This window comes from Balaenoptera physalus, assembly GCF_965194825.1.
Source record: "Balaenoptera physalus genome assembly, chromosome: 17".
NCBI lineage: Eukaryota > Metazoa > Chordata > Mammalia > Artiodactyla > Balaenopteridae > Balaenoptera > Balaenoptera physalus.
Window position 1 is genome coordinate 48,855,211 of NC_138895.1, and position 26,053 is coordinate 48,881,263.

A 26,053-nucleotide genomic window follows, 5' to 3' on the forward strand; every position below is an offset into this window, starting at 1 on the left:
ATTGTTAGAATACAAAAGCTCTTGCAGTAAAGAAAACTTTGACTTTCTTCACCACAGTACTCTCCAAACTCATTTAACCAAAGACCCCTTTATCATAGCCTACATGTTAACATTGCACAAAATACACTGTGAAATACTTTGGTAGAGTAATCAAAGCTTGGGGTGATACATTGCTAGACAAAGCTAGTACAAGTGAAATTGATAAATGAAGTTAAATATTCTGGACATTTGGCAGAAAGGAGAGTGTTCCATTAAACAGTTGTTCACTAAGTACTGTATTCATTGGAATGTCAAGATGAAAATGAGTACCTATCTTGGGAGTAGTCTTTTAGAAAGAAATGTTTAAGAAAACATTGCAAGCCCAGAAAAGACAGGGCTCATGTGGAATGGTCACACCTGTTGGTCATACATCTAGAGCCTGCCATTCACACAAAGTACAGATTGAATGGTACTTTCTAGAATTGTGTAGTGTCCAACCTATACAGAAGGACATGGTGACCCTGATTATAAGATGTAATAGAAACGAGCATGCCCTGCAATTATAGAGAAGTTATTAACAAATTCATTCTATGGGATCTGTAGGTATTTTACAAAGGCAGTAACATATGAGATGGATCTTCAAAAGTGAAAAAGACATTAGTGTCAATTTTGTTTTAGTAGGTGTATAATAAATGTGATAGACTGGAAGAATGGTGAGGAAGTTAAGAAAGGGAGAGATTAACAAAGGGAGAGATTTCCTCAGTCACTTAAAAAAATTAATTCTGATTTAAAAAATAAGTTCCTTACATGACTGCAATTAATTTAAACTTAGAGTGTTGAGGATTTTATTCTGATTGGATTATAAAGATAAATAATGAAAATGCTTCTAGTGGATTTGTTAGTTTTGTATTAGGTATGGATTTAATCTGATCTGTGTGAAAAAGATCTGAAAGTGAAAGAATCTTAATGCAAAAGGTTCACATTAATATTCCAGAAAGACCATATAAAGCAGCTTACCTAAGGTAACAGAGTTATGGGGGAAAATGTGGTAAATATTTTCAAAATGTACCTTCTTTTGTTTATGTAGTGTGGTTAAGAAAAGAAAGAGGTGAGTGATTACTAGCAGTCCAGTATGGATTTGAAACCCACACTCACTTGAGAAGCTTGTTCCCTGAGAAATATCTTAAAATAATTTAGCTGGTTTGTTTTCCATAAAGGGCAGGAAGATTTTTGTGTAGACAATTTTGATATGATGATCAATGTTAAGACTTTGATTTAACTTTACAAATTAGAAGGTGTTCGTGTATTGAACATTTCATGTTTAATTTCTCTTCTTGCTCTCAAGAAAATATTTATGTGGAGATCAAGATTAACTATGTTTGCATCTGAGTTTAAATTTACCTCTTTGAGAATTAGCCAGTAAATGATGACATCAGAAAATATAGTCATTGTTTTCTCCTTTTTGTATGAATGCTTCATCTATGATTAAATCTGTGGCCGTTTAATTCATCCAGAAGTCAGAATTTGTGCCCAAGCTTTCATTTCTCATTTCTTTTTGTTTATAGTGCTGCTAAAATTGTGTGTAATGACCTTTGTAATTTTTATTCCTTTTGTTTTGAGTTCCAACATGGTAGATATGTTACTGTGATCCTTTGAATTCCATTTAAAAAATGTTTTTCTAATTTTCGTGAAGTTTCCTGTATATTTAAATGTGTTACTGACTGAATGGAGATAAAGCCGTGTCCTCTCACTGGAGAAACTACTTAATGAATGGGGCTAGGGAGGACAGTGTGGAGAGGGTATGCATATATTTTGTTGTAATCCATAATAGGCCTTTATGCCTATTTGACCTGGCATTCCCAGGAAGCTCTAGCATCCCTTTGCTCTTGCTAATCATTGACTAATAATCTTTTGATTATAAGAAGACATTCTGTGGACAACACTGTCATGTAAGCAACAGAACTGTCTGCATACAAATTTAAATATATGGTATATGATAATCTCTAGGTCCATCCATGTTGCTGCAAATGGCATTATTTCTTTTTTTTTATGGCTGAGTAATATTCCATTGTGTATATATACTACATCTTCTTTGTCTATTCATCTGTTGATTTAGGTTTCTTTCATGTCTTGGCTATTATAAATAATGCTGCTATGAACATTGGGATGCATGTATCTTTTCAAATTAGAGTTTTCTCCAGAGAAATGCCCAGGAGTGGGATTGCAGTGAGACCTAGAGATTACCATATTAAGTGAAGTAAGTCAGACAGAGAAAGACAAATATCATATGACATCACTTACATGTGGAATCTAAAAAAAATGATAGAAATGAACTTATTTACAAAACAGAAATAGACTCACAGAGATAGAAAACAAACTTATGATTACTAAAGGGGATAGTGGGTGGGGGGGGAGATAAATTAGGAGTTTGGGATTAACATCTACACACTACTATATATAAAATAGTAAACAACAGGGACCTACTGTATAGCACAGGGAACTATACTCAATATCTTGTAATAATCTATAATGGAAAACTGAGTCTGTAATGACTCAGTTCCCAGTCATTACCCTGACTTTGTGTTTCCTCTTCATTTCTGATATCTTGAGATTTCCCTTTATTTATTTCAAGTTTGACTATTATATTAGTTAGAAAAAGATGGCATTCTCATAAGGACAAAGGTGGTGACTGGGAAGGGAAACCACAGGAGATAGTACAGTACCTGGAGCTAGTAACGCTGGAATGTTTTTGCCATAAATAGGCTTACGGGCAGGGAGAACAGGGGATAATACTGACTTCATTCTCCTCCCTCCTTTCTATCTCCTGCCATGTTCCTCATTAGCTGAAAACGACCAGAAACCAGAGGACAAGAATATTTGTACATATTGTTCGCACAGGTTAGCCTCCCAGGTAGAGAGGGTATTAATGATTGAAGAGTAGGTCTACAAGACCAAAGAAAAGATATACAGCACTTTAATGTATTAAAACAAATTCTTGTGTTTTATCTAGAATTTCAGTGCTTTTGTAGTAGAAAAGGAAAACATTCATTTCAACTTAGTCTGCCATGTTACTTGAATTTAAATTTCTTTAACATCATTAAGTACTAAGAACTGGTCTTTGGAATCTTTGTTTTTCTCATTCTGCCTTGTACATATTATATTAGATTCTCAATATCATTGGTAACTTTTTTTTGCTGAATTTTTTTTTTATTGTGGTAAAATATAAGTAACAAAATTTATCATTTTAACCATTTTTATGTGTACAATTTCGTGGCATTAAATAAGTAATCACAGTGTTGCACAGCCATAACAACTATCCATTTCCAAAACTATTTTATCATTTCAAACAAAAACTCTTTTCCCATGAAACAGTGACTCCCCATCCTCCCAACCCCATCCCTGGTAACCTCTACTGTACTTTCTGTCTCTGTGAATTCGCCTATTCTGGGTACCTCATATAAGAGGAATCATAAGTATTTGTTAAGCTTATTTCATTTAGTATAATGTTTTAGAGATTCATCCAGGTAGTAAGATGAATGTTTTATACATTCATCCATGTATAAGAATTTCATTGCCTTCTATGGCTGAGTGTTACTCCATTTGTGTATATAGCATACTTTTTTTTATCCATTGATCTGTTGATGGATGTCTGGGTTATTTGCTCCTTTTGGCTATTATGAATAACGCTACTGTGAACATTGGTGAATAAAGGTTGATTAACTCTTAATGAAGTAATTTTGCCCTGAAGATATTATATGCATTTTATATGACCGGTGCCTGACAAACCATTTCAAAACTAATGCCAGAAATGCTATTTTAATTTTTCTTTACCTGTTGAAATATTGGGTTGGCCAAAAAGTTCGTTTGGGTTTTTCCATAAGATGTTATAAAAAACCCGAAAAAACTTTTTGGCCAGCCCTATACGTTGATAACTGAGTTATTTGGTATAGAAATTAGGGGGTAGAGGAAAGTGAATGCAGAATCATTAAATATACTTTATTTAGTACTGATTTTCTTACTCAGAAGAGCACATTTCTGTCATTTTAATGAGATTTGCTTAGTACCAGCATGAATGGTATAGAATTAAAATGGCATTTAATATTATCCCTAAATGTATTCAAGCATGTTTCAAAGCTTTGCCAAAAAATGTGGTACTAAAGGGAAAAAAGTGAAAATTAGAAGTCGTTTATTTAGTTTCCCTAGTAACCTTGCAAACAGAAAAATAGAATGCTGGTAATTTATTTTCTCTAAGGTGTATTTTTTTCTTCTCCTGGGGAAAACTAGCTAAATTCTGTGTGCTACTTCCCACTTTTTGTCATAGACTCTCTACTTTGTCAGCTTTAAGAATTGCCTTCCTCTGACTTTGGTATAATAATTTTGCAGAGCTTGACAAGTGAGAAAGATGTTTCTCTTAATTCCATCAATTTACAGCTATACTATTGAAAGGGATTGTTGGAAGATCATTTACTAGAAAATTGAAATGCAGTGAATTGAAGTTAGTGTCACACAAAGTAGGGACTGGGCCAGCTCATCTGAGTGTGATTCTAAGTTAATGGAATCTATAGAAGTCACTTTGGAATCAGACAACTTGAGTTTTTAATTTCTGCAGTTTATGATCACATTATTGAACCTCTGTGCTTTAGTTTCATCATCTCTAAAAGTGGGGATAATGTTAATATTCATCTCAATATGTTAGTACAAATATTAACTGAGTATGTATAGTTTGTCCGTATACTCTATGAATGTGGCACATTCCTCTATTTGTGTTTTCTTTAATTTCAATAAGATTTTAGTTTTCTTTTTAGAAGTCTTGACCATTTTGTTATAGGAGTACACTTCAGTATTTGGCACTTTTATTCAGTTGATACGATTATGTATTCAGTACTTGTTTCTTCTTCTTTATTCCTTTAAGGTGACTAGTAACTTTGGTTGATTTTCAAATATTAAGCTGATCTTGCGTTTCTGGAACAAACCCAACTTAGATGTAATATATTTTCCTTTTCATATCTTGCTGGATTGTGTTTGCTAATATTTTATTTAGGGTTTTGGTTTCATAGTCATGAGTGATACTGGCCTTTAACTTTTCTTTTACATAATATCTTTGTTGTATTTTGGTATCATGATTACACTGTCTTCACAAAATGATATGGGAAGTGTTGCCCCTTGTTTTATTATCTAGAAAAATATGTTTTGTGTGGAAATTCTCACAGTCACTGTATATTCCCATGATAATCAACAAGGTAATCCTAATTGAAAAGGCACTAGTGTATAACACATACCTCATCCAAACTGGGTCTTAGTTTAGGCATTCTTTGCATATAGAAGAAGTTTTAACTTAGAAGATTATTAGAAAAGAGGTAAGGACTGGATAGACAAAATACACTAATGTTATCATCATAAAGGGAATATAGGCATGCATCTTGTTCCAGGTTCCCAGCTCCAACAATGCTATTGCTGTATTCCTAGAAAATGAATTTTATACTACTCATTATTGATAAAGTAATACTTAATGGTAAAATAAAGATGTTTTATGGAGTTCTGGTAGCCCAGGCTGTATAAAATGAAACTACTGAACATAGTTTTTATAGATGCTAAACAAATACACTGTCTTTTGATACTGTGCAATTATGACTTTATGTCCCAGTTAATGTTTTTATGTCAAATTTTTTATTCTGGTAAAATATACACAACATAAAATTACCTTTTTAAACCATTTTTAAAAGTACCCTTCTGTGACATTAAGTACATTCACATTGTTGTGCAACCATCACCATCAACCATCTGCAAAACTTTTTTTATTTTTCCCAGCTGAAATGTGGTACCTGTTAAACAATAACTTCCCATTTTAACATTAAGTTTTCCGATCCATGAACATGGGACATTTCTCCATTTGTTTGTGTCTTCTTTCATTTCTATTAGCAATATTTTTTAGTCTTTCACTTCCTTGGTTAAGTTTATTCCTAAGTATTTTATTCTTTTTGATGCTATTATAAACAGAATTGTTTTATTAATTTACCTTTCTGATTGTTCACTGTTATTGTGCAAAAACACAGATGTGGGTTTGTATCTTGCTGAATTTGTTTATTCTAAAATTTTTTGTTGTTGAATCTTTAGGATTTTCTACATGTAAGGTCATGTTGTCTGCAAACAGAGATCATTTTGCTTTTTTCCCTTTCCAATTTTGTTGCTTTTTACTTCTTTTTCTTGCCTAATTGCTCTGGCTAAGACTTCCAGTAATATGTTGAATAAATATTTCACTTAACTTTTTAAATATTAGGCAATATTTTCAAGTTGAACATGATTTTCTCTTTTGATAATAATTTTCTGTGAAGGAAACCTTCTAGCATGTTTCAGCACTAACAAATTTTGTTCAAATAGCAAAAGATGTATTGAAAATTTGACACTGTTGCTTTTTCTGTTCCCATATTAGTTGTACTTTTTATACTATTTTTTTCATCTGAAATAAGTGTTAAGTCAAACGTTATGGGTTGGAGGTAAAGTGATTTACACTGAGAGGCTTACATTGGTTCAGAAGTAACAGTGTTAAATAATGATTATACTGTTTCAATGCCATACTGGATGTGAACTATAAACTTTCTATTATCACCTGTCACCTATTATCTTTATCATCATAGGATAACCCTAATTTGAGCAACCAGTACCTACTCTGTACCAAGCAGTAGTGCTTGGTACAGAGTAGGTTTTAAACACATTGTTCTTTAATATATGGATGTTAAACGATTTGGGAAGTCAACTCATTTTGAATAAATTAAACCTGATTTATTATAGTACGGGGCATAGAGATGTATATATGCATTGTCACTACAAATATATTTTGATATGAATTCATAAAAGCATATATTGAGTTTATTTTTTGTTTGTTTTTATGTCTTTTGTTGTTTTAAACATAATTCTTTTATATTATTTATCAGATCTGTTATCTGAATTTCTTGAGAGTCTAATCCTACTGTTGTATTCTTAACCCTTGCTCTTAGTAGACTGTTTCCGTATGTGTTATGTGCTCTTCTATTGGGAGTTCTTCACTAGTGTGACTTTATGAGACTCTTACATAGCATATGAGGGCCTGTTCCCCAATAGGGATTTTCTGTGTTTCCTTCTCTGAGGGACTCCAAGGGCCATCACTAGCCTGGGACTCCTTTACTGTTAATTTCATAGCTAGATGTTTTTTGAAACATTTCGGTAGTATGAAATCAAGCCCTCAAAGCTACATGTAACCCAGAGTTGTGTTTAAAAAGTCTCAAGGGTAACTTTTTTCCACTACTTAGGCTAAGATAGATATTGCTTTTTTCTTGGGTTTATTCTGTTGTGTTTCTAATTTCTTAAATTGGATACTTAGCTTAATAATATTAAGCTTGTAAAAAAAATTAAGCATTTAAGACTCAGTCCTTTATCTTTAGCAGAATTTATAATATTTAACTTTGGGGATGAATATGTGTATACACCTAATATATAGGTGCACTGGGAAATTTAGCCCATCACTGCATTGCTGCTTCCCAGAGAAAATTCTGTATTACATAGAAGGGTGAGCAAAAATTTTGCTATAAAACAAGATGTCTCTGGCATGCTATTTCTTATCATGGACCCAAAGTAAGGCTTTACCTGTACACTTGAAGAACATATTTCACTGTATTTCAGCTAGTTAAGGTTGTCCAAAATTTGTGTTCAGGTAGATGTTCAGGAAAGTGAAACACTATATAATCATGTTCATTGAAATATTTATGCCATTTTGCTTACAAGATAGCCCAACAATAAAAACTGCCTTTGAAAGTGCTAACATTTTGATGATTTGTTTTAATAACAAGTAAACAAAGCAAATAGATACACAATACACAAATACATACACATTCACATGTTTCCCTTATAGGGTAAGTACATAAACTGTTAAGTCTTTTGGAAGCTGTTCTAATTATATAAAATGTTATTTTGAACTACTGGATTTTCAGTACTTTCCATAAAGGTGATATAGGAAGGACAGTTATTACGGATAGCTATATTGTGTTCATGAAATTAAATCCCTCCAATTAAGTTGTGATTTTATGCAAACCATTAAGCATTTTTTCATTTTAGCTTCTTGTATATGTGTATAATGTCTTTGATAATGTCATCCTTATTCACAGCATTTTAAAGAAATAATTTTAAAGCTTTAGAAAAATCTAAAATGCTGAATGAATGCTCGAATATTGATTTATAACTCAACCTAAGGTAAAAATTGACAAATTAACCAACAATGTTGGGAGGTTAGGGTCATGGCAAAATTCGAATTGCATATTTTATTGATTCTGGAATTAAAATTACTTCAGCAGCCTAGTTCTCAAAAAAATCCATCATGAGCTATATTGTATAGCATGGAATATTGTCAATATTTTATAGTAACTTTAAATGCAGTATAATCTATAAAATATTGAATCACTGTATTGTACACCTGAAATTAATATAGTATTGTAAATCAACTATACTTCAATTATAAATATATATATTTCCAGAAAACAATCCAGCATGAAGTGGTTCATTTCTTAGTCCCCAGTAATTATTTAAAATGCATTTATTTTCAGTTAAATCCAAAGTGAAAATTTGGGGGGAGAAATGAATGAAGGTGGTCAAAAGGTACAAATTTCCAGTTATAAAATAAATAAGCCCTAGTGATGTAATGTACGCCATGGTGACTGTAGTTAATAATACTGTATTGTGTATTTGAAAGTTGCTAAGAGAGTAGATCTTAAAATTTCTCATCACAAGAAAAAACAATTTATGACTGTGTGACAATGGATGTTAACTAGACTTACTGTGATCATTTCACAATATATATAAATATCGAATCATTATGTTTTATACCTGAAACTATTATAATATTATATGTCAATTGTATCTCCAAAAAAAAAAAAAGTGAAGTTGTTTGGCATCAACTGCTATAGCAAAACTATTGTCAGTTTTTCAGTGATTTAAGTGCAGTTAACCTAAGCAGTAATCTACCTCAAATTATTATTCTAGACAACCTTTTAGAAAGTAAGTTTAGTTTGAACTTTTTTACTCAGTTGATATTTTAAGGATGTCTCATAATAGTTTTAAATCTCTTCCTCAAAATAGACTTATTTCATTAAATATTTACCTTTAAATGATTTTATCTTCAACATTTAGGGAGAAACTTTTATTCAAAATGTAGACATCTTAGCATTTAGATTATCATCTAATTAACTGAGTAGCTGTTGAAAGAACCAAGATAATACATATATCAAAGCAGGTTATTGTTTAGCCTTCATATATGAATCAACACAATATTTTTTTGTCACGCTTTTCATATTTCAAAATAATCATGCTGGAAGATGTCTCTAGTTTCTCAATTATTGACTTATTTTTTTATGCAAAAATTTTATTACATAAATTTAACCTATTTATCTGAGGTCACCTTACATTTGTTGTGCTTATTTATATTATGTATCTGTATGTTTAAATTTCTAATTAATATTTGCATTCCAAAAGTCCATAAAATTTAAAAACACTATTTAAGGTATTTGTTGCTGAGTTGGGTAAGAACTATTATTTTTAAATTATTTCGACATAAAGAATTCACTATAAATGAATCTAGTTTAAAAAAGCACACTCTTAACAGTTGCTTGTGTTAAGTAGAAGTATTTGCTTATATGATCCTTGGATGACTTATACTTTAAACTATGAGTAATTCTTTTTATGTTGACATGTTGATAAGGAGCAGTATACTTTTCAGTGGATATAGCTCTAGCTTCCTGAATATCGATCTCAGTGGTGGTAGAAGGGGAAATATGAGTGGCAGGCTTAAGTAGTAAGCTTAAAAACAGTTATTCATTTTTCCCACCCTTCACATTGAAATGGTGAGAGCAAAGGTAGTGGAAACCACAGCAGTCCACTTGTTATCGTTGACTTAAGTACAAACAGCAGTGGAAGTGTTTAGACCTTTGGGAAGTTTTGTGATTGAAAAAGAATGCTGGAGTTATTTTGATAAGGGAGAGTAGCAGTGTGGCCAAAAGTATGATCATCCCTGAGCTCTGAAGCAGGCCAAGGATGAAGGGCTGAAGTGTTTGCTCTTCCAGATGAACAAAGATAAATTCAGCTAGCATAATAAACTCAGTATTTTGGTCAATTTGCGACAAAATGGTGAAAGAATTGAACTGTATATTTTAGACCTTGGCTAAAGAGGTGTGGGAAAATAGTTCAGCGTCTCCAATTCTGGCTCAATTTTTGCTATAGATTTAGAAATAGAGCAGAAAATTGATGCACAAACATATTTAACAATACCATACCAAATGTTGTAAATCCAAAATGAAAATTGAAACTGCATGAAGAAGGAGAGCAAAACTTTTTCTCAGGAGTGCTTGCTTATTAAATTTGAAGCCACAGTTTTCTTAGCATTCCTACTAGGTATACTTAATAGTGTTAACAATCAAGGTTTCATTGATTTGAGATGGTCTTTTCCCTACAATTTCCATTCTTGGGATTATAATGTTCCTCTAAGTGTTGGAGGGAGAATTTAATTTATGAATTCTTCTGCTCTAAGACCCAATCCATAGAGAAAGGCATACTGACTACATTATGCTGTCTTTTATTGAATTTTTGTAAAATGTATCTTTTTCTGGGATTAGTTTGTGCTTTTCATTAGATGTTGTGTTACTTTAGACAGTTAACCAAAAACCTGAATTTTTATATAGCTTCTCAAATTCTAGGAATTTCAATTTTAGCAGATTTAGGACCACTTAGTTTTGGAAAAGCATCTAGATGAAAACATCACGAGCAGTGAGCTTTCTGCTTTGCTTGGTGTAATTGGAACAAAGAATGGCTATACTGTCTTCAATACATCATGCTGCCTGCCAAACTAAGCTTAAGTACATATAACTAATATTTAAATATATATACATGTTTTAAAAAGTAAGCATGCTCTGGTGTATTTGATCAGTTCACAGAGAATGAGTTTAGGTTCTGGAGTTTTTTTGAAGGTTTTAGATGGACAGCAAAGTTGGGATTTAAAAAACCCAAATACTTGGTAGCTAATCCTAAAAGAACAGAATACATGAGTGAGTGATCACTATCTCTGGCACCATCTCTTCCTGCCTTTGAGACTGAAGCTGTTCATCTTCAAACCAGGATTTATTTTCAGCTGCTGAAAAGATAAACAACCCAACAGACCTTTTACAGAAAGTTTATTAGTACCAAATTTAGGACCTTATATGTATCCAGAATTCAGTATGTATTTGTTGAACTGAATAAGCTTATGTTCTGATGAAGGTTTGGGGCCAGCATGTATGGCAGGTTCTCTGAAGCTGCAAGATTCCCTTCTTCTGGGCTGAGGTCTGTGATCCAAGGGTTATATTCTTGGGCTTCAACTGCCTCTTATTGGGCTGGAGACACACTCTGAAGTACATCAAATTACAAAATAATACCATCCCAAATGTGCAAAACATTGAATATTAACCTGGGAAAATTTCTTGAGCTAAGAGGTATTTATCAAAAGCCTGCTCATTTTACTTACATTTTGTTTCATTGTTATCATTTTTATTGTACCCTTCTGTAGGATATGTATAATTTGCAGAATATATTTCTGTAAAGATAACCATAACACACACACACACACACACACATACACACACACACACGTTCATGCTCTTTACCTCTAATTAAGAGACTTTTAACCATATAAATCATTTAAAAAATCTGTTGTCAAATCTGCTAACTTTTAAATGTCTCCTTAATATTAAAATATGTGAGGCATGATGAATGTTTTGCTGTTTCTTAAATCATGGTGATTATGCTGTGTTTTACTATGGTTATTATATATTCATACATAAATACACCGTAGCAGGGGTAGACAAACTTTTTCCATAAATGACAAGATAGTGAATATTGTAGGCTTTGTGGATCATAGCAGCTCTAAAGCAGCTACTTAACTCTGCTAATCAGTAGTCATAGGCAATAGATAAATGAGTGGATGTGGCTGTGAAGGTAGTAAGACTTTATTTCCAAAAATAGAGCCCGATTTGGCCCTTGGCTATAGCTACTCTATAAGGAAATACTCATTGGTATGATCCTAACTCGTTTAGAGGAACTGGAATGGCATGCATGTACACTGTAACTATGAAAACCATATGATTAGTGTATGTTTATATTACTGGCATTATGTATAAGCATTCATATGATTTGCATTAGCATATATGATAAGTTAAAGCAGTAATTGCAGATTTTAAATTATAAATTTTTAGTTATTTTTATTTACGTTACAAAGTATTGTTGTTATTCCTCATCCCAGGGAGATTCTGTACAAGCAGTTGATGATTCACCATTCTCGGATTCTGTTACCTTGGAACAAACTACAAGTAACATTGGTGGATCCAGTGGTCGTGTTAGTCTGTGGATGCAGTGGGTGCTCCCCAAAATTACTATAAAGCTCTTTGCTCCAGATCCTGAAAATAAAGGCACAGGTACAGGATTGCTTTCCTACTGAAAAGATAAAATATTAAACACTATTTTTAGAAGAAATTGGTGATTTAGTTTTATTTATCATTGGCATTTAAATCAATCATTAAGTCTAACTCAAGTGATTTCTATTAGTAATACTAACATGTTGCCTATAATACCTAAATTTTGTCTTATTTGTATTAAAATTCACTTCAAAAGCCATGAAGTAATTTCTTCATTGGTCATATCACTAAATGTATTGCAAAGACTGTTGACTGATATTAGATGTAGCACTTCATACATTAACTGGGATTTCCCCTGTTTTGAAATAAGCATCGTATCTTAAGTTTGAGGCCTATACTGATATTAATTTTCCTTATTATTGTAGAATCTTATGTGGTTAATGAACAGAAGGTCTTAGTCCCTCTGTAGATGTCAAGGATATACATGCTAACATTAAATGTAAATAGAAAGTTTTAATATTGATTGTGAACCCTATACTGATATTAATATTTGCTTCTTATTGCAGAACTTTGTATGGTCAGTGAACTAGAAGATCTCAGTGCTTCCATAGATGTCCAGGATGTGTACACCAAAGTGAAATGTAAAATAGAAAGTTTCAATATTGATCACTATAGAAGCAGGTAATTAATGAACAATGAATATGGGAAAAGCTATAGTTTCCTTGAACAAAGTCTATAAAAGAATTTTTATATTTTAATTTGATTCCTTAATTTTTAAAAAAATACTGTACATATTCCCAAAGATGGTTCTTAACAGATATATTGGTTAATTTTACTTGGTATTCATTCATATATGGAATATAATAAAGTTTTGCTTTCTAAGAACGCAAATCTGTTCATAAATATCCACACTGCCATATTAAATGAAATAAGCTGCTTTTACTAATCACCTCACAATTTGTTATGCATGTTGTGTATTTGCCAAGATGCCTGGGACACAGTTAATGGCTCTGGTTTTTGCTGAATACTCCTCATCCACTCCCTATACCATAGATTGAAATGGAGCAGCATATCATGTTCCTTACAACTTTGAGTACTTTTCTTATCTCACAGATGATTAATGAACATGTGGTGGATGTTCCTAGAACCATATTTTTCCTTCCTAATAAATTTCTACCAAAAGTAGATTATAAGTAAATATGATTTGTTTATAATAATAAGTAATGGTAGTAAAAAAGTAACGTTTTAGGTATTTTCATAAAGATACATAGCAATTTTATTATTAATTTTTCCCAAATAAAAATACGAATGCTTTTGGGAGTTTTTTTTGCTTTATAACACTACCCTGGAATTGAGTTTTTTTAACTGCAATATAATTCACATACCATAAAACTCACACGTGCTTTTTTAAAATTATTTTTTAAACAGCATCGTATTTTCTACTTCATAGTATTTTGGCAAAGAAACAACCTTACAGTCCTTTTTTTCCTGGATTCATAATATTTATTCATTCAGCAATTAAGTGTCTCCAGAAGTACACATGTTTCTGTACCTTTATTGATGCATTATATACTCTAAAAGCCGAAGTCTTTTTATTTAACGGGTTTCTAATTCTACATTAAAAACATTCGAACTTTCATTCTTTATTATACATGTCATATTGTTTATGAAAATAACTCTCAACTCTGTCACAGCCAAAAAATTGTGTCATAACAGTGATGGTCAAAATATTTTGCTGGGTTTATATTAAGACCTGTTATAATAGTATTATTTTACCAAGTGTATGATAATTGTTTTTGTTGTAGTAACAGTGAATCATTAATTGATTTTTGATAATGGAATGGTTAGCTCTTCAGTTTCTTTTGAATGCTATATCTCTATATCAAAATGATCCTAGCAAGTGATACATGAATTTTATTTTATTGCTGAAATAATTTCTTGATTATGTGAATATTACAATTTATGTTCTAGATTATCAATGATTTTACTGTTAAATTTATGTAAGCTTTAAATATTTAGATAATTTATTTATTCATTCATTTAATCAAAATATTTATTGAATGTATATTATGTCCCAAGCACTATGCTAAGCACTAGGGATATAGTGTTTAAAAAAAATAGACATAAACCATGCCCTTATGGACCTTAGAGTCTCATGGGTGAGAAAGAAAAATAACCTTGGTAAATATAGAATTTACCATTAAGACAAATGCTTCTCTGCAGAACTACCAGGGTGTGGTGCTAATGTAAATTGTTCTATTGATTGCATTGTCAGATCCACGTTTTAGTTCAGTGTAGTGTTGTTTACATCAGAACTACTTGAAATAGTTATATATGCTCAATTTTTTTAACTCAGAAAAATTGAAGAGAACAGATAAGGTGAACTTATGTTTTCCAGGCCAGGGGAAGGTTGGCAGTCAGGACATTTTGAAGGAGTATTTCTACAGTGCAAAGAAAAACCTGTGGTGAGATTCATTTAGTAATTATGATTTTTAAAAAATATATTATAAACTGTTTTTCTTTGTTCTTTCATGCAATGGGACTAATGGTTACAAGAATTAGAGCTCAGTAAATTCTTTTTGACCTTTTCCTCCAATATTACATTATAAAATAAAACTATTACTTCCTTTAAGCTGCTTGTGTTTTGTAACCATTTTCCTGTTAGAGCAATTAAGTAAATTTTTCAATAACGCAAAGGTAGGATTGCTTTTATTAATATACTTTACCATTAATGTATTATTATGTTGACCTTTTAGAAGTTTTTCCTAATCATAAGTGAGTTCATGTTGGATTGTTCTTTATTATAAATTGAAAGTAGTCATTTACAATAAAAGCAACTATTTTTTGTTTACTTCCATTAACAATGCTTTTGCAGAAGATGGTCCAGGCAGAGGCCATACCTAGCAGTGGCTCAAACCTAAACCTATGCAAACTTGAGCAGAATTAAAACTATCCAGATTTTTTTGCTTACGGCTTATATTGCTTTTTGTCTTTTCACCTTCTTTGCTCCTGTCCATCACCTCAAGCCTTGGGGAAGAGTGTTGGTCTCTGGGGCAATGTGGAGGTGTCTTCCTTTCCTGTACTGACAAGCTGAACAGACGCACCTTGTTGGTTCGACCCATCAGCAAGCAGGACCCTTTCAGTAATTGCTCTGGCTTCTTTCCTTCTGTAAGAAATCATTTTTAAATTATGCTACAGAACTCCCATTAACAGGAACCCAGAGAAGGAATTGAACTATCCATAGAGTCAACTCTTGATTTTCATCTTCCTCTGTATCATTCACTTTGTAAATGAACTATAATGTATTCTTAAATCATAGACTGGTTTTCACTATAATTTGTTTATGGGTTACTTGAGTATGCTATTTGTCATTCTGGTTTTGTGAATATAAACTAATTTTACCATCAGCATTAGAAAATCAAAGTAGGATGTTGAATATGCTTGTTAAATTATACATGTATTGAATGATCAAGAGTTGACCATACTGCTTTTGTCATTCCTTTTATGATTCTTCCTTACATTGCTTTTTTTCCCCTATTATTATACCATTTCCTTCTCAGAACTAACTCCAAGTACCTTATTTGGTGCCTGTTATATCTGGACAAGGCTGTACGTCTGTCATTTACTGGACGGAAGATGAACGGTAGACTGTATACCAGTGGGTTTTAGAAGTTCAGAACCTTTTTTTCCCTAGTGGTACAAAATATCTGAATATGTTATTAAGCAAGTTCTTTTAAGTGACATTTTTAAAGTCAATAAAAATACATGTAATTTTTAAATGTTAAGAGCAGATTATCACCATGGTAATAGCAGTTTTCTTAAGAAACTATTAAATCAGTGCAAACATTATTAGACATTTTCTTAGCATGTGTAAACTAGTATTTCTTTCTTTCCCCTTTTCTGTAGCTCAAAAGGAATTTAAGACATATATCTTTAAAGAGAGCGTAAAAATTAGCCAAATATTTTAAATAATTGTGTTCTTAGATTTAGTGTTTAACATTGTATTTGCATAGCAAATACTAGTTTCTGATTTTGAATTTTTTCTAGTCTAGTCTGGAAAATTTTTCATGTCAGTGGAAGCTCTGTTTAGATTTATTTTCTTCTCTTTAAATGTTCATTAGCGTCCATGAGGAACTTTCTTAATTTTAACATGTATTCATGAAAGAAAACCAAAATTATTGTTAATGCCCTTTTTTTTGAGTTTTTTAAAATTAATTTTTATTGGAGTATAGTTGCTTTACAGTGTTACATTCTACTGCACAGCAAAATGAATCAGCCATACATATACATATATCCCCTCCCTTTTGGATTTGCCTCCCATTTAGGACACCATGTTAATGCCCTTTAAAATTTTACCAATTTTTCTAAATTTTAAAATTTTCTTAACATTTCAGTGATCATTGCTTTCTAACTTTTCACTTTAAATACTATAAAATATTGATTATTACTATATGAAAAGTAATATTTATATTATCTCAACTCCAGTTAGTATTCATTCATTCTTTAATTATTCCCGCCTTTTATTAGGGGAGTTAGGGATAGAGCAGTTCAACACACTTTCTCTCATGGGTGTTGACCTTTCAAGAGTACCTACATTCAACATGTTTAAAAATATATTTCCCAAATCAAAACATTTACACATTGAAACACCTTTTATACTATTTCCAGGATTCAAATGTTGCCATTAATTAAGATTTGAGGTGGGTTATTTAGATTAGTGGTTGATTCTACCCCTCCCCACCCTAATTCCTGGTTGAGACACCTAGAGACACTGTTGCTATGGCCTCTTCCATTGGGGCCATACCACAGCACCCTTCTCCATCCACTGTTGCCTGCAATCTAGCATCATAGTGATAAGACTGGGATCACTTTTTCTTGTTTTACTGTATTTCCTTTTGTTTTGAGTGTAGAAAGCAAAAAGAAAGGGAAGTTAGATAAGGGGCAGTGAGAAAGTTGGAAATAGTAAAAAATGCTTTGAGGGCAGGACAATTATATGAAAAGTGATTATATTGCATATTCATGTAATGCCTACTTTCCAAGTTTTTTTTAATGGTGAGAAAATTAACTTTGAGAAAAAAACATATGCAAAGGTAAATTTTATCTCACCTTTCTTCATTATAAAGTCCAGATTAAAAACAAAATTAACAGTGAAAACTGAATTTCATACTATTTTCTTTTCATTAGGTGATAGGCAACAAAATGAGAGGAAGAAAATGGAAGTAGAAGAGGTTTACTAGTGATGGGATAACAGGCTCAAACACATTGCTGCTTTGCTACTTCTAACTTTTTTCTTTTTTATGTGAATGTATTTCCTTCTTGTTCTTCTTCCTCGGTTCACTTCCTCTCTTAACATCACTCTTTGGACTCTAATAACTCAAAATCTTCATCAGGCCTTGGGAAGAGGGGTTGGGAATGTGGAATATAACGACTTAACTCTAATTTTATTTTGAGTAATATGCAAAATAGAATTTTATGTACATTAATTGGTTCAGGAAAACTATTGGTTCCATTTCACAGATGGAAATACATAACATGGTATTTCAATTTTGCGTGCATAGAAACCCCCTCTCTGACCCAAATTATGACAGCATATTGCTACTCTTAATGAAAAATTATCAAGAATGAAAAGATAAATCTAGATATGATCTGTTCTAAATTCTGAATGTTACAGAAAAAGTAGAAATTATAGAAACAGGCACAAAGAGGTTAATTACCTCACTCAAGATCTAGAACTACAAACCCAGGATTCCTAACTTCAAGTTCAGTCATTCTGTCTTAGAGGCTTTTGCCCTGTCTATGGAATTGATCAGTAATGTGCTCATTAAGAAGTGTGCTTTTATTTTTTTATTTGTAATAAACAGCTGACCACTCATGAAAAAAAAAGTGTGGACGTGATAAAAGATTAAAGTATCAACCGAGATTGTTTTCTGCTTTCAAATAGTTTGTTTTGGTTTTTTTTTCCTTTGTTTAATAAAACATGTATTGTGATTTCCTTTTTCTGGAACAGACAACTGCAAAACTTCTAGATGGCTCTCATCAGCAGCATGGATTTCTCTCTTTGACATATACAAAAGCTGTAACAAAAAATGTTCGCCACAAGTTAACAACAAGAAATGAGCGAAGAAGTTTTCATAAGTTACCTGAAGGTTTAACAGATGGTTCCCCTCATTTTCTTCATGAAATACTTCTTTCAGCACAAGCCTTTGATATTGTCCTTTGTTTTCCTTTACTTAATGCCATTGCAAGTATATTTCAAGCAAAACTACCAAGGACCCAAAAAGAGAAAAGAAAATCTCCTGGTCAGCCCATGAGGACCCATACGCTGACTTCACGCAATTTACCTTTGATTTATATCAACACAAGTGTAATCAGAATTTTTGTTCCAAAAACAGAAGAAATGCAGCCAAGTATTGAAGGTATGTCTTCAGAATTTTTTTTTTTTTTTTTTTGCTCTGATTTTCAATAACCTTCATCTAAGGACTTTAGTTTTTCTTTTTGTAATATGGTAGCTGGTTGTAGGTTGCAGTTTGGTGTATTTTAAAAAGAGTAAATATGTTATAGTCACTTTACAACTAAATCTTTAGGAGTTATATCAAAATATTGGGAATGTTTCTGACTCTACTAATTACTAGAGTAAGAAATATGAGATTTTTTTCCTTTAGGTCTTTTGCTAGTAAAGCTTATACTTTCAGTTGTTTTGTTAAACTCAAATGTTGTGTTCTGTATACCTAAGATAACTAAAAATTGCTTTAAAAAATTAGCAAACACACCACACACTGCATTAATGGCATAAATTATATTGACAATCTTGTGCAGCCTTCACCACTATTTCCAAAATGTTTTCCTCACCCCAAACAGTAACTCTATACCTTATATATTAAGCAGTAACTCCCCCATGGTAACCTCTAATTTACTTTCTGTCTCTCTGAATTTTCCTCTTCTAGATATTTCATAAAAGTTGAATCACAGAATATTTGTCCTTTTGTGTCTGGCTTATTTCACTTAGCATAATGTTTTCCGGGTCCATTCGTGTCGTAGCATGTATCACAATTTCATTTCTTTTTATGGCCGAATAATAACTATTGTGTGGATACACCCCATTTTGTTTATCCAGTCATCTATCAGATACTTGGGTTGTTTCCACTGTTGGGTTGGCTATTGTGAGTAATGCTACTATATAGAACCGTCTGTTTGAGCCCATTTTTAATTCTTTTGGGTATATACCTAGGAGTGAAATTGCTGGCTTATATGTAGTTCTTTGTTTAGAATTCTATGTTTTTGAGTAACCATCAATCTGCTTGGAAGCCCTTTTGACTAGGACAGGATTTATGGTATTTTCTGAACAATACTAATGTGCAGGCATAGTTGAGTCAACAGGAAGAGCAATGGGAGCTCCCTCTTAGTAGGGGTGGTAGTACTTGTGTGCTGAGCACCTTCTCAATGAGACACAGGTCAGCAGTTTCACTGGTTAACTCTAGCTTCATTTTTCTGTCATACTCAGTGGTGGTTTATTGAAACAGGTTCTGTGTTTCATTGATTTGTGTAGATGTCTGAAGGAATACAAATCTGGCTATTTGAGAAAAGGGTGGGAAAGGAACAGCTTTATTTCCTTTGTGTTTGCATTTGTTTTGTTTGTTTGTCATTTGTTGGCTTATTGTTTTATGACCAATTAGTTATGTTTCATGACTAATACTATATATCACACAGTTTTGTTGATGTTGGTTTAAATTTCCCATTTGGTTGCTATAACTAGGAAAATCTCCAATTGATTGTAATTGCAAGAAAATTTCTAAACTCCTGCTATTGTATTTTTAAAGCTGCTTTTTTCTTTTTTGGGTGGTGCTTGTGGTGGGATTTTTAAGGTATAAGTTCAAAATTCTGATTCCTAAGCACCTGCTAAGCAGGTAACCTTGAATAAGTGTATGGGGTGAGGCTGCAGGTGGGATCTTGTTATAGCCATCTTTGGAAAATATGGTCTGCCACATTTCTCTGTGGCCTTTGGTTAATTTTAATCCTTTGCTTGTGTGAATACTTTTTGTAATAAACACCTTTTTAGTGGCATTTTTCATGATTTGGGTAAGTATATATATATATAGAGAGAGAGAGAATAAATTCCTAGCAAAAGGATTGCTAGATCAAAGGGTATAAATATCTGCAAAATATTAAGGGATGTCAAAATGCCCCCCTAAATGGCTGTACCAGTGTATACTGTTTCCACACTGTCAGTCTAACAGAGGTTTATGAAACCTAAATGGCTATACCAGTGTATACTGTTTCCACACTGTCATTCTAACAGAGGTTTATGAAACCTAAATGGCTGTACCAGTGTATACTGTTTCCACACTGTCATTCTAACAGAGTTTTATGAAACTTTTTGGTCTTTTCTCAGTCTCATTAATGAAAAGTATACTTTTTTTCTAAGGAGTTGCTCATCTTCATCATTTATTAAGAGCTCTTTGTGTTAAGCCTTTTGTTTGACCTACACTGTATTGCATATGTCTTTTCATTTTGGGGGTGTTTTTGCCCTCTGTGTGTGTGTGTGTGTGTGTGTGTGTGTGTGTCTATGTGTACATCTATATTTATATCTACATGTACGTATCTTTATTTATACCTGTTCTCATATCTGTATCTACCTGAGATGTTATGAATTGCCAAACTATGTGCCTATCCACAAAATAATATATAAAAATGCATGCCAAAAATTCAAAGGTTTTGACATATTGTATTATGTTAGATTTTTTTAACACGTTATCTTTTGGCATTGCTACTGTTAATTCAAATGGTCATAATATTGTTATCAGATTAATTAAACCAAATGTAAATTATGTCTTACTGAGTGTGATAGCATACTGAAATGCTGCTATATCATACTTCTCAGCAGGAACTATTTTATAAAACTATCTCCAAGCAATTTGTGCCTGTCGATCAGAGATGATTGGTAAACTAGATGCAACTACATTTCCCATTAATATACATAATCATTAGGTTACACATTTATTGAACCTTCTTTCTGTCTTCAACTGCAAGTATGGCAATAACTAATAAAACCTTTTGTTGATGGCTTTGTGTAGGGTTGTCAGTATAGTTGTGGCTTTATAAAACTTGAGACTTTAGATGTTTTATTATGTAGAGTTTATATTGAGAATCTTAAAGGAAAAGTTGAAGTCTCTAAAATGCTTTTATTTTATGTTGAATTTAAGAAAACTGAGTTATGAACAACAGTCTGACTTTGTCTGACAATTACATGAAAATTCTGCTCTTTATTTAAGCTTTTGGTTACTTATACAAACTCATAATTTCAGAGTTGTTCATAGCCTTTTCATTTTCAATACATACTCTCGCCTCAAGAAAAGATGAAATCTTTCAGACTCACGTTTCATTTTACAGTAAATGTAAAAGTTTATAATAGTTCATCTTAAAATTTAATAATAAGAAAAATATATTTAACATTCTAATATTTTATTTAAAGAAGTGATATTGAAAGTCTGGTTTTCAACTTGAATATTGCTTGCTTTCTGTGCAATTATTATCAAGATTCTGAATCTACAGGTGTTTGGCTTCCAGCTGGAGCTACTTATTTTATAACAGAGGACTGGTTTTTGGATCTAGTATGAGTCTTCTAGTCTTCTAGTTCCTCATGAGGCTTAATTTTTAAAAATACAGTTAAAGCAAAGAAGGAAGGCATTCATTTTCGTGTTGAAAATGCTTCTAGAGGGAACATTTCCTCATTTGGTCCAACTATTAAATGCAGGTGAAATAAACCAAAAAAGAGAAGCTTTGAGGTGGAGTCAAGATGGCTGTCTGGGAAGACGCGGAGTTTGCGTCTCCCCACAACTAGGGCGCCTGCCAGCCGCCGGTGGGGGACTTTGATGCCCAAGGAGATGGGAGGAACCCCAGATTGAACCGGTAGCACGTAGGGGGACTGAGGGGGGAGGAGAAGTGGAGGCCAGAAAGGATCGGCACCCCTGAGGCTGGGGAGATAATAAGAGGCAGGTGGGAGGGACTCTCCAGGAAGAGCAGGAGAGGAGTGGAGGGCGATCGCCTGGCCCACTTGGGCCGGGGAGCCTGCTGAGTGCCCAAGCCGGTCCCCCCCCACTCCAAAGCCCCATCCAGGCCATGTGGGTCCTGGGGGCATAGTAGGGAGGCTGGGGAGATCAGGAGAGGCAGGCAGGAGGGGCCCTGTGGGAGGAACAGGATAGGAGCAGAGGGCGTTTGCCCCGCCCACTCAGGCCAGGGGAGCCTGCTGAGCTCCCAGGCAGATTCCCTGCCCTCCAAAGCCCCCTCCAGGTCACATGGGTCCTTGGGGGCATAGGAAGGAGGCAGAGGGGAGAACAGGAGAGGCAGGTGGGAGGGGCCCTTGGGAAGGAGCGGGAGAGGAGCAGAGGGCGATTGCCCCACCCATTCAGGCACGGGGAGCCTGCTGAGCTCCCAGGCTGATACCCTGCTTTCCAAGCCCCCTCCAGGCTGCGTGAGTCCTTGGGGGCATAGGAGGGAGGCCGGGGAGATCAGGAGAGGCAGGCGGGAGGGGCCCTCCCAGACCCCAGACCAGAGGAGCAGGAGAGGAGAGGAGAGTGTTTGCCCTGCCCACTGGAGCTCAGGAAACCTGCTGGGCTCCCAGGTGAGGTCCGCTGCCCTCTGAGACCAGGGGTGGAGGGCACGCCTGGGCCCCTTCTGTTTCTTGAGCCTAAGCCCCACACCCCACGGCCCCCATGGCCTTTTCCAGCCCTGTGGTCCTGAGCATTGGCCCCGCCCACTGCCCAAACCTCGCCCTGGCTAAGGCCCCACCCTCCACAGCCAAGGCCTTCCCCCCCACACACACTTTTTTTCCCCCCCTCCTCCTCTTTCTTCCTATTTTGGTACTGATGTACCTTTCGGTTGTTGATTCATATATATTTTTATTTTTATATACTTTCTAACATATCTGTTAGTTTCCTCGTCTAAATTTATTTTTTACCTTGTTATTGTTCTCTTTTTTTTTTTGCCACCCCATGTGGCTTGCAGGATCTTGGTTCGCGAGCCTGGGGTCGGGTGGAAGCTCCTGTGGTGGGAGCTCCAGGTCCAAACCACTGGGCTAACAGAGAACCTCAGACCCCAGGGAATATTCATTAGAGTGAGGTCTCACAGAGATCCTCATCTCAGCACCAAGACCCAGCTCTACCCAATAGCCTACAAACTCCAGTGTTGGAAGCCTCATGCCAAACAACCAGTAAAACAGAAACACAATCCCGCTCATTTAAAAAAAAAAAAGATGAGACGGCAAAAAATATGTCACAGATAAAGGAGCAAGGTAAAAACCTGCAAGACCAAATAAATGAAGAGGAAATAGGCAATCTACCTGGAAAAGAATTCAGAGTAATGAGAAAGATGATACAGAATCTCGGAAATAGAATGGAAGTATAGATTGAGAGAATACAAGAAATGTTTAACAAAGATCTAGAAGAACTAAAGAGCAAACAAAGATAGATGAATCAACACAATAACTGAAATGAAAAGTACACTAGAAGGAATCAATAACAAAATAACTGAGGCAGAAGAACGAATAAATGAGCTGGAAGACAAAATGGTGGAAATAACTGCCAAGGAGCAGAATAAAGAAAAAAGAATGAAAAGAATTGAAGACAATCTGAGAGACCTCTGGGACGACACTAAACGCGCCAACATTCGAATTGGAGGGGTCCCAGAAGAAGAAGAGAAAAAGAAAGGGTCTGAGAAAATATTTGAAGAGATTATAGTGGAAAACTTCTCTTACATGGGAAAGGAAATAGTCACCCAATCCAGGAAGCAAAACGAGTCCCATACAGGATAAACCCGAGGAAAAACACAAAAAGACACATATTAATCAAACTAACAAAAATTAAATTCAAAGAAGAAATATTAAAAGCATCAAGGGAAAAACAAAAAATAGGATACAAAGGAATCTGCATAAGGTTATCAGCTGATTTTTCAGTGGAAACTCTGCAGGCCAGAAGGGAGTGGCAGGATATACTTAAAGTGATGAAAGAGAAAAACCTACAACCAAGATTACTCTACCCAGCAAGGATCATTCAGATTTGATGGAGAAGTCAAAAGCTTTTCAAACAAGCAAAAGCTAAGAGAATTTGGCACCACCAAACCAGCTTTACAACAAATGCTAAAGAAACTTCTCTAACCAGGAAACACAAGAGAAGAAAAATACCCACAAAACAAACCCAAAACAATTAAGAAAATGGTAATAGAAACATACATATAGATAATAACCTTGAATGTAAATGGATTAAATGCCCCAACCAAAAGACACAGACTGGCTGAATGGAAACAAAAACAAGACCCATATATATGCTGTCTACAAGAGACCCACTTCAGACCTAGAGATACATTGAAAGTAAAGGGATGGAAAAAGATATTCCATGCAAATGGAAATCAGAAGAAAGCTGGAGTAGCAATACACGTATCAGATAAAATAGACTTTCAAGACTGTTACAAGAGATAAGGAGGGGCTCTACATAATGACCAAAGGATCAATCCAAGAAGAAGATATAACAATTATAAATGTTTATGCACCCAACATAGGAGCACCACAGTACATAAGGCAAATGCCAACAACCATGAAAGGAGAAATCGATAGTAACACAATAATATTAGGGGACTTATACACCCCACTTACGCCAATGGACAGATCATCCAAACAGAAAATAAATAAGGAAACACAAGCTTTAAATGACACAATAGACCAGATAGATCTAATTGATATTTATAGAACATTCCACCCAAAAGTGGCAGAATACACTTTCTTCTCAAGTGCACATGGAACATTCTCCTGGATAGATCACATCTTGGGTCACAAATCAAGCCTCAGAAACTTTAAGAGAATTGAAATCATATCAAACATCTTTTCTGACCACAACGCTATGAGATTGGAAATCAGTTACAGGAAAAACACTGTAAAAGATACAAATACCTGGAAGCTAAACAGTGCACTACTAAATAACCAAGAGATCACTGAAGAAATCAAAGAAGAAATTAAAAAATACTTAGAAACAAATGACAGTGAAAACATGATGACCCAAAACCTATGGGACGCAGCAAAAGCAGTTCTAAGAGGGAAGTTTATAGCAATTCAGATTCACCCCAAGAAACAAGAAAAATCTCAAATAAACAATCTACACTACACTTAACTAGAGAAAGAAGAACAAAGAAAACCCAAAGTCAGTAGAAGGAAAGAAATCATAAAGATCAGAGCAGAAATAAATGAAATAGAAACAAAGAAAACAGTAGCAAAGATCAGTAAAACTAAAAGCTGGTTCTTTGAGAAGATAAACAAAATTGATAAACCGTTAGCCAGACTCATCAAGAAAAAAAGGGAGAGGACACAAATCAATAAAATTAGAAATGAAAAAGGAAAAATCACAACTGACGCTGCAGAAATACAAAGGATTACAGGAGACTACTACAAACAAGTATATGCCAGTAAAATGGACAACCACAAAGAAATGGACAAATTCTTGGAAAGGTACAATTTTCCAAGACTGAACCAGGAAGAATTAGAAAATATAAACAGACTAATCACAAGTAATGAAATTGAAACCATAATTAAAATTCTTCCAACAAACAAAAGTCCAGGACCAGATGGCTTCACAGGCGAATTCTATCAAACATTTAGAGAAGAGCTAACACCGATCCTTCTCAAACTC

At 34.0% G+C, this 26,053-nt stretch overlaps 1 protein-coding gene across 15 annotated transcripts in view; it reads left to right on the plus strand.

Moving 5' to 3' along the window:
* VPS13B (vacuolar protein sorting 13 homolog B) overlaps positions 1 to 26,053 on the plus strand; it is a 763,196-nt gene that overhangs the window by 388,504 nt on the left and 348,639 nt on the right. For 11 of the 15 annotated variants that reach the window (XM_082432674.1, XM_082432664.1, XM_082432679.1 and 8 more), the window contains 4 exons: positions 12,272 to 12,443; positions 12,950 to 13,064; positions 15,410 to 15,551; positions 18,391 to 18,799. In XM_082432674.1, coding sequence (XP_082288800.1) covers positions 12,272 to 12,443; positions 12,950 to 13,064; positions 15,410 to 15,551; positions 18,391 to 18,799 — 838 coding nt within the window. The other 4 variants (XR_014255333.1, XM_082432665.1, XM_082432669.1 and 1 more) reach the window with 4 other exon arrangements.